The following is a 16275-nucleotide window of genomic DNA, read 5'->3' on the forward strand; positions in this document are numbered from 1 at the left end:
TCATAGTAACCCAAATCGTGTCCGTATACGCACTAGCAGTCGGTTGGTGACTGCATCAACTCTTCGCCACGGACCTCAGTGATTCAAGCTGAAGGATGCGGGCTGTTTGCCACTTGACTATCCTGGGCCTGGTCATCATGCCGCAGCTCATCGTGGCTGGACCTTACGTCTTTGCTGGTGAGTATTTATTTTTATTTTTCTAAACAGCAAGCATATTATGAACAAACTGTTTTAACGCTAATATTCCATACAATAATTAGTGAAATATTTTATGAATAAAAAGAGTGACAATTATATTGTTATTTTTAAAAATTGTGTATAGTTTAAAATGACCTAAATGATTTAAAACATAAATTAAAAGAATGCTTTATGAATGCATCATTTTTCCCATGATAAGAGAAGGTATATAATATATACATTACGAAACAAGACAAAACGATATTTTTATTGAAAATTCTTAATAGAGAGGCATTGTATTACTTTTAACAAAAAAATAATACATATAAAGTATTTAATCCGGATATTAAAATAAAAATCAGATCCAGTTTCGTATATTTAGATTCATACAAACATACATCTTTAATACATAATTATCTGTGTGTAATTTAACTGTCAAACCGGTCCTGATTATTTTTTAGTTTGTGTATGTACCTACATAATACTATATAATGTAAATTACTTAATTTAATTTAAAATACAATCACATCGAGTTTACTAAGCCAAAAAGATGTACGTAACGGATATTTTCACGAATATAATTTTAAAATTGCAATCTTAACATTACAAAAGTGTATTTTGCAATAATAATTATTATATTACAAAATTACAACTATCTCGTATTAGAGTATATAGTGTAAAATAATTCATGAAACCAATAATATTCTTATTTCAAATTTATGTGTAAATATACTACGGAAAAGTTGTGGTAATATGTTTATAATTTATATTATAAAAACTCTAACATTAATGTGATATTAATACAATTTAAAAAATACATAAATATTTATATATATACGTATTATTAGTTGACTAATTGTTCTATGTATTTCTAAATTAGTCATTCTAATATTAGCAGCCATGTAGAAAACTCAATGAAACTCATAAAACTAACTTCTCATATTCATTATAATGTATATTTTACCCATATATCGTAGGTTTATCTGAAAGGGTTTTCTTGTTTGAAAGTATATGTAGGTAGATCATTGAGTACAAAGGTTATACACAATCGGTGTCAGTTAGATAAAAAACAATTACTGAAAATAAAACTTTATCAAACTTTAAGAAGTGGTTTTAAGTTTTTTGAATATTATATTTTATATAGTCTGAGTATGTATTTATTAGGTTAATATTATAATTTATTCGTGTATAGAGCAATCGTTTACGTCATCTCTTGTTTGAATCCATGCCATGGACACGATTGTTTATGCAAATGGCTAACGACCATTACTAATAAAATCTCTTATAATATGCTTTATACTTTAGTGGTTTGTTTGATTCGTTTTATACTGTGATATTTTTTTCGCAAGATTTAAGAATGTTGGACTTTTATTATTGAAAATAAATATTTGAAGAAAAATATAGCAAGTATAGGGGCATTTAAGTAACTGCTGATGCCAGCTATAAATCTTTAGTAATATATATTTTCTTGACATTATTTGAAAGACCTAAGACAGCGTAGTTATTGGTAATATTTAATATAACTCATAGAAAGATCAGTGGTCTAAAATATAAAAGCACACATCCGGACAATGAATGATGTGAATTCAAACCCCACTCGGTCTAATTTTTTTATTGATAATTTCCTAATAAGTATTTTTCTTTTTGTGGTTATGCAAAATTATGGGTTTTTTTAACATTAATTAGCATACATTTTTTGAAATCGTTAAATATAGTGTAACATGTTTAAAAAGAATTTATGAAATAAGTACTTCCAATTTACAAAATATATTTTATAATACATAATAACGGTTTTAATGAATTAATTATTGGTTATAATATAATATTAATTGTTATACAATACATTAGTTTCTCAATCGATTGCAATTATTTTAGTTGTAACACCATTATCAAGACTAATCTTGTAGTTTAGTCGTTGCAACAATGTTGTCCAATAAAAACAATTACCGATTAAAAATTATCTTTGTGAAATTTAACATTAATTATAGTAATTAATGTAATAATAACTTAGTTAAGAATTTCGAAATATCGTGATTTTTTTAAAAACTCAAACAAAATATTTTATTTCGTAGATTTGAAAAAAAATACGGTTCTTGTCGGTTTAAGGGAAGCCAGCGGGAAACAAATTTTGAAAATAACCGATATACTGGATTATTTTTTAGGTTCGGTTAGGTTAAGTTAGGTTATTGTTGTTTAATTTAATAAAACGCATTTTTTTATAGTACTTATTCCACTTTTAATTAACAAATTAGGACCTGTTTCGTCCGCCTCAGAGGAAAATTTTCAACTGTTGAAAATGTCCCTCTATGGCGGACGAAACCAGTCCTGATTTATTGATTAAAAGTGGAATACGTACTACAAAAAAAATGCGTTTTATTAAATTAAACAACAATACAATGCAGTTCCACCATGAATTGACACTTATCAAAATAAAAGAAATTAAGTTAGGTTAGGTTAGGTTTTCATTCTTGAATTCATGAATTTTGCCAAAATCGGCTATAAAAATTGCCGCGGTTCCAATAAACCAACTTGAACCAAAAATACTTTAAATACACATTCTTAAAATGCCATGCTATTCTCTAAAAGAGGGAGAATATTATTAATTATTAAATTATAATGTTATGTAAGTATGTTGAATAATAATCTTTTATTCATTTATGGAAAACTCCAAACTTCCGTAAATTTATGTAAAAAAAAACTTCTACGCCGTGGTTGCCCATATTAATTATTATCATACGTAGCAAATTTCTAAACAAACAAGCGTGACCGACTACACTGATTTTTGACGAATTTATTGTCATTTTCTTCGAAATTTATTCGACATGCTTTAGAAATGTTCACAGTGGTTTACGCCCAAAAAAAAAAACAAAGATAAGCATCTAACATTTCCCCCCGTTCTGTATCATGTTCATATCTGTAGTTTCGTTTGAAGGCTTGCTAATGACATTATAATAGACAAACGAAACGTTCGAAAGCCTTTCCAGCTACAAATGTTGAAAAATGCAACTGATTTTCTTTTTACTACTAACTAACTAATAATTATATTTACTATAGAGACTTTTCCAAATCAACGTAATACAATGTGGTTACATGTAAATTGTACGTATTACATTTCACCGTAGCACAGTTCGCCGTGAGCTTTCTCTTATCGGAAAGAGATGACAGTATACTATAAGGTCTCCAATTTTATTAGATTCAATATAAACATTAACACAATCACTGTTAACCTTTTAATTACCACATTTAAATAACACGTTAATTATATCTAATGGCCAAGTATATATAATAAATATAATTACAATAATAATAATAATTTATTATTATAATTATATTTATAATTTATTATAATCTTTTATAGGCAATAATAATTTTCATCGCCAATTTTGACAGAATTCATGAATTCAAGAATGAAAACCTAACATAACCTAACAAAAAATCCAGTATATAATCCAGGCTATTTTCAAAAATCGTTTGCCGCTGGCTTCCTGTAAAGTGACAAGAACCATGAAGAAACCATTTAGACATGAATTTTATCTCAGTATTATACGACCCAAAGAGGTTGGACGGTCTTTAATATACGACCATTTATTTCCGATACAACATTTCACGGTGAAGTGTCATTGGGCAACCTGAATATAACCTGAATATAAAAATAACCTAAATATAATATTAAAATTGGTTACTATCTTCGGACACATTAAAACTTTATCGAGTACAAAACCATTGGAATGGATAATTTACAAGAACTTCGTTTGTAATACACGAGATTTGTGGAACGTGTTGCCATTTTAATAATAAATTAAAAGAATGCTTCGAACATAATATTATCCACGGTGCATGCATTTATTCAAATAATCCACTGATACCATAAGTTTATATATTATTCTGATTATTTATAAAAATATCAATAATAATTTGCAAAAAAACATAAAAAGTCATACTTAAATACATTTAAATTATAAAAACTCCGTATAAAAAAATATATATATCAATATGTCCCTATATCCCTTGCTAAGATTTTATAGACACGCTGTACTATTTCGAGTTAAATATTGCGCTGTCTCAAAATGTCAATTTTTCCGTAAAAGAGCGTTATAACTATAGTTGTAATTAATAAAATCGTATAGAGTAAGAAAAATGCGACGTAAAACAAGGTTTCTATCTCAGAATATGAATGTATTATGCGGAGTCAGTAATCTATTTCGTCCTCGCAAAAGCATGTTGAATCGAGTCGAAATATAAAGTGCGTAATATTATTACAAATAAAAACAATTTTTGGACATTATCTCAGCTGTTAATTAATTAATCACCATTAAATTTTGATAGTAATATAGACCATAAAATGGTCGATCTGATTTACTTAAATAAGATAAGAAAAAACTTACTCATTTTATATGATGAATTTAATAGCGTAAATATTTTAGTTTTTTCGCTCTCCTGAACATTTATGATTTTAGACTAACACCGGTTTTTCCTGGGGCCGTCGATATTAACTTTTAACGTATATTGATTTAATTTATATTGTGCAATTTGTATACATATAGCATTTTATATCAATTAAAAAATGTTCTTTTAAATTTACACAGAATCCTAATTTAAAAATTGGTAGCTTTTTTCAGTCACCAAAAGCGTCACTATGTTATATATTATTTTTTCAAACTGTCAACTCTGCATTGGGTTTACAATTGGTTAGTTGTGCACAACGTAGACATCTTTGAATTAAGCATTAAGAATAATAATTATTGAAATGGATTTTTTATGATCGGCTATAGATTGGTTTCCCGAATATCCGTTTTTGTCGAAATCGACCTCCTAATGCAAAATGTTTTTTGTATCTAATTGGACGAAAACCATCCCTTTCTTTAAATTACTTTGTAATGGTAATGAATACATCATTCATATGCTGTAAAAATAACAATTTAAATATATCCATGTATTTAAATGTAGGATTATGAAATTTGTTTTTCGTCTCCTGAACATTTGGTCTATTCGGGAAACCAATCTATAGTGACGTAATAGTAAATGCCTGAAAACATACATGCTTTTAAATCTTCATCATATTTAATTTGTTTATTTATGTTGACTCTAACGTATTATTGTAATGGTATTTGCACATATTGATTGAATTCACACCTAGAGTTTATGTAGACTTTTATCTTTCAGCTTATGTATCTCAGATAATATGATATACAGTTTATGTATGTATTAGTTTGTCCATAATTATATAATTATGTTAACTATTATGATAATACGTTATTATAGTTTGTTATAAATTACCGTAAAACAGAAAATATTACATTATACTCATTAATTTCGTGCGGTAACAATAATATAAATTGTTCATAAACTTATAATAACATCAGAAAATAATATAATAAGATTATCAAAACAGTGGATAAGTGCCTAGATTCCTATTCATATTCGCATATTTTCCACAAAGGTAAACACTATTAAAATCACACTGTGACTCTAAATTGCCAAGAAAATGTGTAACGAAATTTAAAACCTTGTTATAATACCTTGAGATGTTTTTCTTATATTCTTTTAAAAGGCTTTAACGTGACAGAGAAAATGGAATCTATATGTCATTACAAACTTTTTCAATCTGCTGCCTTTTTGTAAAATTACATTACAAAAATTGTTAATCCCTTCTTATTTGGCTTCTGTTATATTTTCGTAAAATTATTATTTAATATTAAAATCTGTAACAATTAAAGTAAAAGTTTTGTTTTGTGATACAGGAAATTATTTTTCAGCCACAATGCCTACGTGAGAGTTCAAAAACTTGACCCTGCAGTTAAAATTACTCTTCATTGCAAACATATTGTATAAAAATCGTCCCTATTGTCTTTATCCATGTAGATTCCGCATACATTTTCCGATAATTTCATACAATCTATATAATTATCATTTGACGCCTTGTGTTATCACAAGCTTTAGAATATTCAATGTTATTACCACGCTTTTCTTAGCTCGTATTCTTGTTTTTCCGGCGGTTGTTTATCCAGTAAAAATCTTGCAATCGATTTCTAACTAACTTTCCGACTAGCTAAACATTTAAAACTTTTAGAATATATGAAAACACGATGCCAATGCATTATTTTAATACTTTTTAGCAATAATTAAGTAGAATTGAATTCATTTACAGTTAATTCTGTTTTGTATGAAAAGTTATTTCGGAAGAAATCCGTAATCCAATCCACTATTATTGGTTGCTAAGGGGGTGGTCCTAGCAACTAAATTATTAATATATACGTGCGTTACTATGGAAATCAAAATGACATGTCAGTATTCTATATTTGTTTGTTTGTTGCAAAATAGCAAAAAAATGATTTGTTGACAATTGCCTTATTTGTCCTAAATTATTAATACATAGAATTGTCAAGTTTATATGATTCAACAGAAAATTTAAAAACGTGATATATAAATCTAATCTAATATTTATCTTGTAATTATTTTATAACTAAGTATATTAGGAACTCTATTTGAAAAAATATTTTTTGTAAACTTAATGATTGAACATTGAACTAGAATATAATCTCATTTAAATATCACGTTTTATTACGTCATATCATTTAGATCAGAGTGACACATTCTTATCTTTGGAATATATTTTATTGGAAGATTAGTAAAATTAACTCAAATAATATATTATGTACCTACATTAATTATTATTGATGTCCGGTCTTACGATTAGCGATTATACCGATTGGGCCAAATTGGGCCTCGCGCTTTAATAATATATAATTGTCCTTGGAGGTTAAAATATCAAAAATTGGAAAAAGAAAACGAAAGATAAAGGTGTGTTTTAAATTTTTGAATCTTTAAAATACACATGTACAATAAAATCACAAAATTCTTCGAAGAATTTTGAGAATATCTAAGTTTTTCTAATAAAGTTGTTCGGGACCACTAAATGGCAAAATACATTCAAAATGATGACATATCAACATTATCGGAAATGTTGTACAAAGCAAAATTCCATTAATTGTAATAAATTATATTATAGTATACAAGAAAATAATATTGTCACTTTAATACAGGTCATTTAGATTAAAATCATTTTGATGGGTTTTGGAAATTATGCATAACTATGTGGAAAGCTCATCCAATAATGAACGACAAAATATTTAAATTATTGTTACTTATTCGGATCATTATGCTTGTATCTATAATTTAGAAATTTCCTTCATGTCAAATAATAGACAAAGATTATCCAAAAAAGTCCCCATATAAAATTGGTTTCTAATTTTATCGTTTTTTACAACCACCTCGGAAATAGCTTGCTTGTAAAAGTATTATTCATGTTTTGCAAAATTTTCTTTGTTATTTTAAAGAACCATCACAATATATTATAATATTCATGTATAATTTAATAAATAACTATTTTTTCAGTGCGTAATGCAAATGACAGCGACGCTACACAATATATTATGTATACTCTTTTTAGAATAAAATAATATAGTCATACCATACGTATATATATATAGTAGATAGGGGTCGCAAACCGGTATTCAATTATTTATCAATACCGCAATACCAGTTTCAAAAATTAAAAATACCGGTATTTTCGGTATCAAGAAAGCATCCGCGTTCGAATATCGAAAATGAATTTAATGCTATTTTTTCATTACTTACTACTATATTGTATAATATTAAATTTAGTTTATAAGATTTTTCGGTTCGGAGATGAAATAAGGAACAGGCGGGGTAGGTTGGCTTGACTCTCAAATGAATAATTTGGTGCGTGAATGAAATGAACCCTGGTTTTATTATCTCCATCCAGATAAATACCAATTTAATTATTACAGATAAGTTTACAGATTATAATTTAGATGGGTGCAATCACGAGTATGCGTTCTGATGAATTTACGAAATTGATCGGGTGAAGTGAAACGATAACCTTACGGTTAAATCTTCGATAACTGACTGACTATGTTGCTTCCTTCTACTGAGTGTTTTATATTGATTCGATACAATAGAAAAATGCTGCTATCACTACTTGAATATTTTGGTAATCATGCATTATTGGGTAACGTATGATTCGTTTCGTAAAGTATAAACAATTGATTTCAATTTGAACAATTATGCAGTTTTTAATAATTGAGCAAGATTGATTTTATACAAATAACTTTTGTGCATATCATAGCAAACTTAAATAGCATTATTTATTAATTTGCGATATTATTGATTGAATTATTAAATTATTTTTGTTAAATTAGCTTTCTGTTGAAATTTGATTGACTCGCATAAATCGCTTGTTTTGCAATTTTAACAATATTATGTTGCAAGATACATTATAGTTATAAATTAATGGTTTCCAGCCAAGTCATGCTGGATGGTAGGGTATTGACCCTACAGATTAATGCCTAAACGCAATTATATTGACTGAAACAAAAAAATGTTAAATAATTATAAAAAAAAATCCCTCAACTATATATTTAATATATAATGGTCGTAATGAATGATTAACATATTATTTTGAAAAAGAAAACAGTCGTGGAAAATATTTCCAATTATTCTATAACTACTATTAATTGATTCAACGTTGATAAAACATCAAACAAAACGTTGAATTTGAGAGAGATTTTCCTGCACATGGACTTATATTATTTGTAAAAATTCTAGCAGTTCTAAAATATTATGATCTATAAATATTTATAAAGTTCAATATAGGTAGGTACTTTAGGTTGATATAAAGAAGTGTTTTAAATATATTTTTATAGCTATATTTGTTGATAGTTTTTTTCTATATGTTTTGACGAATACCGGTATTTTGCAAAGAAGTTTCTTCCGAAAACCATTAATATCATTATATATGTTTATACCTATATATTATACCTATATATAAATATGAGTATATTATTCCCAACACACTGATCATATTATGTCTAGTCAATGGTTAGAGATGAATAAGCCGCTCATTTATGACGTTGTTTAAAGGTCGTATTCTTTGAGTAAATTACCTAAACGCTAATAAAAAGCCAGCAAATGAAAATGACAAAACGAGAGAAACAAAACAGACCAGACAAACTCGACTTTATTACTTAACAATCATTCTATTCAACGAATGTGTTACATCGAGTATTCATTCACTAAATACAAAAGAAAATTAATACAAATTTTCTTTCAACATTTATCTCTGCTTCTTATTAGTCATGTATAATAATTGAGTGTCTAAAAGCAGAACGAGAATATCTATTTACAGGGGTAGATTGGTAACCTTGGACCGTCTCGGTACATTTTGCAATTAATCAACCAAACAAAGTGTTTATATGAAAATTAATTATTGGAATATTGAACGGCTCGGAGAGAAATAAAAATTCAATAAAAACAATGAATTCAATCATTCAATTGTATCGATTTTTTGTTATATCTTACTCGTACCTATATGTAATCGGCCGCAAAACAAACCTTAAATTCAAATTCCATCAATTTCCCTCGGTTGATAGTATTAATTGTATATATGAATAAATAATGATCATCCATCAAATGAATGATTTCTTAATGTCAGTAACAGGGAACACAGAGTTAATAGGAACAGAAATACCTAACGGATGTGGAGTAATAGACAAGCGATCTCGAGTGTAGAAGAATATGGGATAAACTTAAACACGTATCAAGAATACGTCATTCTAAGCTTGTTCTTCGTTTTGACAACTGCTCTAGGTTTATGCACTGACGCTCAATCAATTTTGATGTACGAGTATTTTAAAGTTGTGACATACACTATTGCACGTCTATAATGTATCATTTTCATAGGACACTCATACGTTCAAAACTCTGCTTCAAAATGTAGTGTATTAGGGTATAGCCTATCTGAATTCTATTTATTAATCTGTTCTGTGCCTTAGACTGCCTTAGAGTGTCTTGGTACGTTTTGCAATGAATCTACCAAACAAAGTGATTCTATGCAAATTAATTAATACTATTTTGGAACATTGGACGGTTCGGAAGGAGATAAAAATTTAATAAAAACGATCATCACGTTCAATTTTATCCATTTTTGTTATATCATATTTTGTAATCGGTCGCAAAACAAAACTTAAATTCAAATTCCATCAATTACCCTCGGTTGATGGTATTAATTATATAAATATGAGTATTTTTACAAATGAACAAAATAAAACTCCCGTAAAATGTATGATTTCTTAACGTCACTAACGTCTTTTACTAACCTAAATTTGAAAATATATAGATATCCTTTTTTCCCCGCCTGAAAAAAATATTCTTCTGGGTGTATTGTTAGAAATTTATTACAAAAATACAGTTTTCACAAAAACACCATACGTAAAACACGTGTTTGTTTATATTATTAGTTATTACAAATAAGTTATTTTGTATCCACACTAGTTCGTATAAATTACTTATTTCTTTTACGTTATACGGCAGTGATTTAGAGACGCAGTACATGATTTATGTGAAACACAGGTTCAAAACCCCGCGAATGTATCAAAAATATATGGTGTGTAATGTATATTTGTTAATTCCGGTACTTATACTTAATTAAGCTCATCATGCAATTTTTAAATCAAGAGAAACTCATTTTATAAATCATCATTAATTACTACCAAGTAAACTTTAAAGCTCACCAAAAGAATGTTATAAATTGCTCAATATGTTTTAGGTTGAAAAAAGCTTCTTTATATAAATTTGTGATTTATTTAGATACTAATTTTATTTAATTATACTATAGTGTACGTTATGATAAAAAAAAACAATTATTAGTGATCGAGTACTTTTGTCGAAAATTATAATTTAATATATTTATAAATAAATACCTATTTGTAAGTGTGAATAAGTGTTTATAATACAAAATCTAAGAATTTTCATTAGGCATATCGTTTTGATTTTATATCGGAGATACAGAAGGTGTTAACTTAATTCTATTAAGCTTTTAAAAGCTCCTTCCATGAAATATGTATATTTTCGGAACTGATTTTGGTTTGTAAAACATTTATGTCTTATTTTGAAATTAATATTTTCATTGACAAACGCGTGTTTTGAATTTCATGAATTTGATTTCGTATTGAGTTTATTATTCTTAAGTCAACATACTCGTATCGATCATTTACAAGTTATTGTAACAAATTCTGGATATCAATATAAATTTGTTCATTCACTTAACAGCCTTGGTAATTATTTTAATTACTATAGTACGCTTGCCAACCACATATATCATACAGATTAATTAATTTGAGCAATTTTCAATACTTATACAAAATATATTATTGCGATGTGAGACATTCTTTTCTAATTATTTAAAAAAAAATAGATATTTTAATAAAATATTTATTTTATTCAACGAATATTTCAAAGGTTTTGAGAATGGAACATTCTATATAGCTTATCTTCTAGCTCGTCGACAGTGGATATGTTTTCAAAGTATTTATGTTAAATATAAGATAATATAGACACTCTTAATGTGAGATATTTTTTTAACATAGTACCAAAGAGATATTACCTATTTATAATACTTTAAAGATATATATGGAAAATTTTCAAAGACTTTTAAACATTCTGCAAAATCAAAATGTTGACAGTCAACGATTGATTACATACTAGTAATCGCACAAGACTTCGACCGCGTGATGTACAGAAAGAATACGTAAATAGATTTACATACTGAAAAAAAAGGCTGATTCGAAAAATTTACTGTATGTAACCATTTCTTCTACTCATGCCTTGCCTCAAGTTGCAAGTGCGATATTATCGAGAAGTATACTACTAACTCGGCACCAATAAATTCAGTAATAAATTCATCAATATGTAGTTTTAGCATTCTAACCAAACAAACAGAAATATAGACGTATCCTCCAAGCTTACTATTATTTCTTGATTATTGTCATATTATTGTGTTTCTGTTATAGCATTATGAAAATAATAATAACAAACGGCCTACCGTTGCTAAGTTACAATATAAGAAAGGAGTTTGCATCTCAACCCCACTAATAAATAAATATAGAATAGTTTTGAATCGACGTTCTTTTGTTAACTGAGGTAAGGTTACAAAATAAAAGATTACTAGCTGAGCCAGCTGGCGGTCGCCAGTCTGTCTCGCTAGGTCTTGCAGACGGCTTGGCGGTGTTGGATATTAATATAATTGTGTAGTATGCATAGACGGCGCCATAGTTTTCCCTTAGGGATGGATTTTCATTCACCTCAGACAGTTTGACATTTCGCTGATTTGTCAGTTTTACAATTTGCAAGTTGTTACTGTAAATATAAATTTGGGCTCATATACGTAGTCTATTCTGGAGTCTGGCCTGAACAATATCGTCTGACACCACCTCAGGCTGATAGGCTTAGCAGAATAGCTGCTAATCGCCGATTGCTACCACTGACATTTTAATAGAATATAATATGTTTATATATTGCACTTTTTCATTCATACTTATTTGTTTTCGTTTAACTAAGAATACATATTACACATGTTGTTGGTTAGTTTTATGTAATTCATTAAACCTTGCCTAAATCAAACAATAGTATCTAGTTAAAAATATTATTCTATCTATTAAATATTCAAAATGATGTATGATTTAATGGCATAATTTTAAATATTTTATAGACAGATGAGTATTATGGCTTGGTACCACTACTTACTGTTGCTGCCACTGATATTTTAATAAAATATATATGTAGGTATATAAATGTTTAGTTAAATCACGTGCTGTCATTCGAATATAAAGCAATACACTGTAATTTAAATTCAAATTCGATCAAGTAACCTCGGTCGATAATATTAAAATTATATGTATTTTAGCAATGAAATGTCGTTTATTTCAAAGCTGAAACTATTTTTTGTAAAAAATAATTAACCAAAATGTAATAATTATCAAACTGTTTAAACAATGTTTAGTTATAGGCAGTGTTAATTGGCTATATCTGTTTAGTTATAGGTAGGGTTACTTGGCTACATCTGGGTTTCATTGTGTAATATATATTTCTGTTTATATAATTAAAATTGCATTTCACAATAGCAAAGTATTATAATGTAAAATCATCGTATTCCTAATCCTTTCTCAGGTAGTTTTATTTATAAAAGTTGCCATACCGTCACTGTGAACTCATAGCGTGCAAAATCTTGTTTTATTTCCATTACGCCGAGCTAAAGAGGCGGTTTTCAGGAAATTTGAAAAATCTCAGAAAAGCAACAAGTCCTGAACGCAGCGAAACTTCTGAGAAGCAGCTTTTTATAACGCTTAAAGTTTACCTTATTATCCGCCGTTAAATCTATTATAACGAAATAACTCACAAAAAGCTCTGGAATTATTACGAATAAATAAAAGGTCATTGCTCGCGGCGTTACTTTTTATTTTTTGCTATTGTTATCGCTAAACCGGATAAACTCTTTAGTTACAATACACTATACATATTGTGTAACATAATTATATTATATACAAAGTATTAGGGCGTATAATACCGAAATATTGATAATGAATTTCCGGTATTCCAAATGTTAGGGTCCTGGAATTTGGTGATTACTTTTAAAAGTAACAATTTTTCAGAATTTTTAAATCACCTAATCTAAAATAATCATAACGTTTCCAAAGCTAGTATGCGTTACATTTAATACCTCAAATGGGAATGGGCTGGACACATAGCTCGAAGAATAGACAATCGCTGGACAAGTGGTACCCAAGAGTTACAAAACCTACGTAAGGTAGACTCTGCTACTAGGTAGTTCTAGGGAAGTACGTGGCAACGCAGCGTACTGGACCGAGATAAGTGGAATCAGCTTTTAGAGGCCTTCATCCAGCACTGGCTAGACTCAGGCTTATGATGATGACATATAAAATACACACATGGCGATATTGCCTCCAGATCATTACACCAATCAATTATCAACTGGACATGGTGGCTTCGTTGGCTGGCTCTATTAGCTTGGTGTTGTCACACGTTCAACATATCAATGTGGAGGAGAAAAAGGTACAAGATGCAATTCACAACCTTTGGGAATGCCTTAAAATATGTACAAAAAAGCAAGAATAGTTAATGCAACAAGCTGTTAAGCCTATCGTGCCGTCCGACTTGGTCGGCACAAAGACTAATTTTGTTGCATTTAGAAAATTTGCAGCGTCATACTACAGACATGAAGATGTCTTCACTAACATTATTTTAAGTTAGCTTTTGTTTTATATTTTATTACGTAGGTATCTAATTTTCGTTTGTTCTCTGTGCTCCTCGCTCACATTGACATTTTGAATTATAGTATTCTGATAAATTTCTTTTTAAATATTCTATACGCATCTTAGGAAATTAAACTTCTAAGTTACAGATTTTTAAAAAAAACTATATATAGTTTGGTTTATGTTAGTAGAGACCCACAAACTTATCTAAAGAATGGCCAAATATGGAACTACGAACTACCATAGGACGCCATTTTGACACAATTTTGTATAACTAAGTTGTTCTGTTATATTACCAAGAAAATAGTTTTAAAAATAACTCAGGGCAGTAATATGTATAATATGAATAAATTCCGGAAAAACTAATTGGACATATCTATAAAAATTCGTAATTCCTAAAAAAAACGGTATAAATTTGAATTTTAGCAGTTGCTAAAAATAGTATTTTTTCTGATATTAAATGAAACGGTAATACTAAGAACTGTGTGTTGTGATTCACACCCGTTGCTCTGCCAAAACTCTCGACCTAGAAAATGCTAATCAATCCATTTCATCGCCGGTTTTCCAGCTAAGTCGTTTGATTTAATAGTGCAATGGGAAACGATCGCGAGAAAGGGTGGCTCGAAATGGCGATATCAATTAACCCAGATGTGTATTTTTTTGAAATTGTTACATAATTCCGATGCGTGGGATATAAATTATTCAGTAGCTACCTATTACATTTCATTTATGCGTATTAAATTGAAATATATATCTATACTATAATTTCGAAAATATATTTGGATGTTTGTATGTACCGTCGCGTCGGTTTTTCTTTATGCAAATCCACACACGCAGTCGGATTTCGACAAAATTTGGAGGGTAGACGGAGGCCGAGAAGCCGGAGTGCGTGGTGGGGGTCTCGAATTTCAGATTTAACCAGCTCCTTCTTCTTTATTCTATCTTCTTTTTTTCGTATGGTTCCTATACCATTCGTCCAATTGCAATGAATCTTTCGTCAGTTGTTGTGCCCACACCCGCAAAGGTTTCTGAATCAGTACAACTATCTTCTTCTATTCGTATGCGTTCCTATAACATTCATCCGCAGTCAGATTACAACAAAATTTAGAGGGTAGACGGAGGCTGACGAGCCGGAAAGCGTGGTCGGGGTTTCGAATTTCAGATTTAACCCGTTGCACCCCGGAGACAGTTTTACGTTTTTTGTGGAAAAAAGGCCGCCGCGTACAGGTCCTTGAAAAGCAGAAGTCAATGCTTCAACCCCCATTTTTTATTGAAAATGTCGCAAAAATGTGTACATTTAAATAATATTGGCGTTTATTTCAGCTCGATCGGAGGTCAACTGGCAAAGTTAGATGCAAATATTTGTGTTATTAGAATCGCTAATCGGTAGGGAGCCAACCGAGCCGGCGCGGCGCGGGAGATGCAGTGCTGCCAAATTTTCTAATGAATCCAATCCAAAAAGGCTCAGCAAGAGTCACCCTATGTACAATTTTCAGCTCTGACAGATTGCATATAGATAATCTGATGATTTGGCGTAAACATTTCCATCGCGTTTCCGTGTTTTATAAAATTCAATCCATTGCACTCTACGTATTAAATTTAGAATTTTAAATTTTAAAACATTAAACCATTCCACTCCCGGCAGCACCGGGTGATACGTACTGCTAGTATAACTATATCAGCGGCGCATAAGCTATGTAGTCCAATAAATCATACAAATCATTATACATTACATACATAACTGTTTCTCTACCAATATTAACATAACTTTTTTGCAATTCAATTTACTGATAAGCCACCCTCTTGAATACTCTTTGATGTGAATGGATCACAAAAATATGAGAGAGACAAGACAAAAATACGAATATACAATATATAAATATTATAGGTTGCACATCTATCAAAATTTAATAGTTGAATACCAGCAACTTTTAATTATTATTAACTCCGTACCCACACAATTATTATC

The 16275-nt window shown here is 29.2% G+C and overlaps 1 protein-coding gene across 1 annotated transcript in view; it reads left to right on the plus strand.

The window, feature by feature from the left end:
- The first annotated feature begins 2 nt into the window (after positions 1-2).
- LOC147070612 (uncharacterized) overlaps positions 3-16275 on the plus strand; it is a 127046-nt gene continuing 110773 nt past the window's right edge. The window contains exon 1 of the mRNA XM_085948908.1: positions 3-177. Coding sequence (XP_085805034.1) covers positions 96-177 — 82 coding nt within the window. The 5' untranslated portion in view covers positions 3-95. The remainder of the gene's footprint in view (positions 178-16275) is intronic.

The sequence above is a fragment of the Rhyacophila brunnea genome, unplaced genomic scaffold, assembly GCF_057557595.1.
Source record: "Rhyacophila brunnea isolate RB1 unplaced genomic scaffold, BYU_Rbru_1.0 scaffold_21, whole genome shotgun sequence".
NCBI classification, from domain to species: Eukaryota; Metazoa; Arthropoda; class Insecta; order Trichoptera; family Rhyacophilidae; genus Rhyacophila; species Rhyacophila brunnea.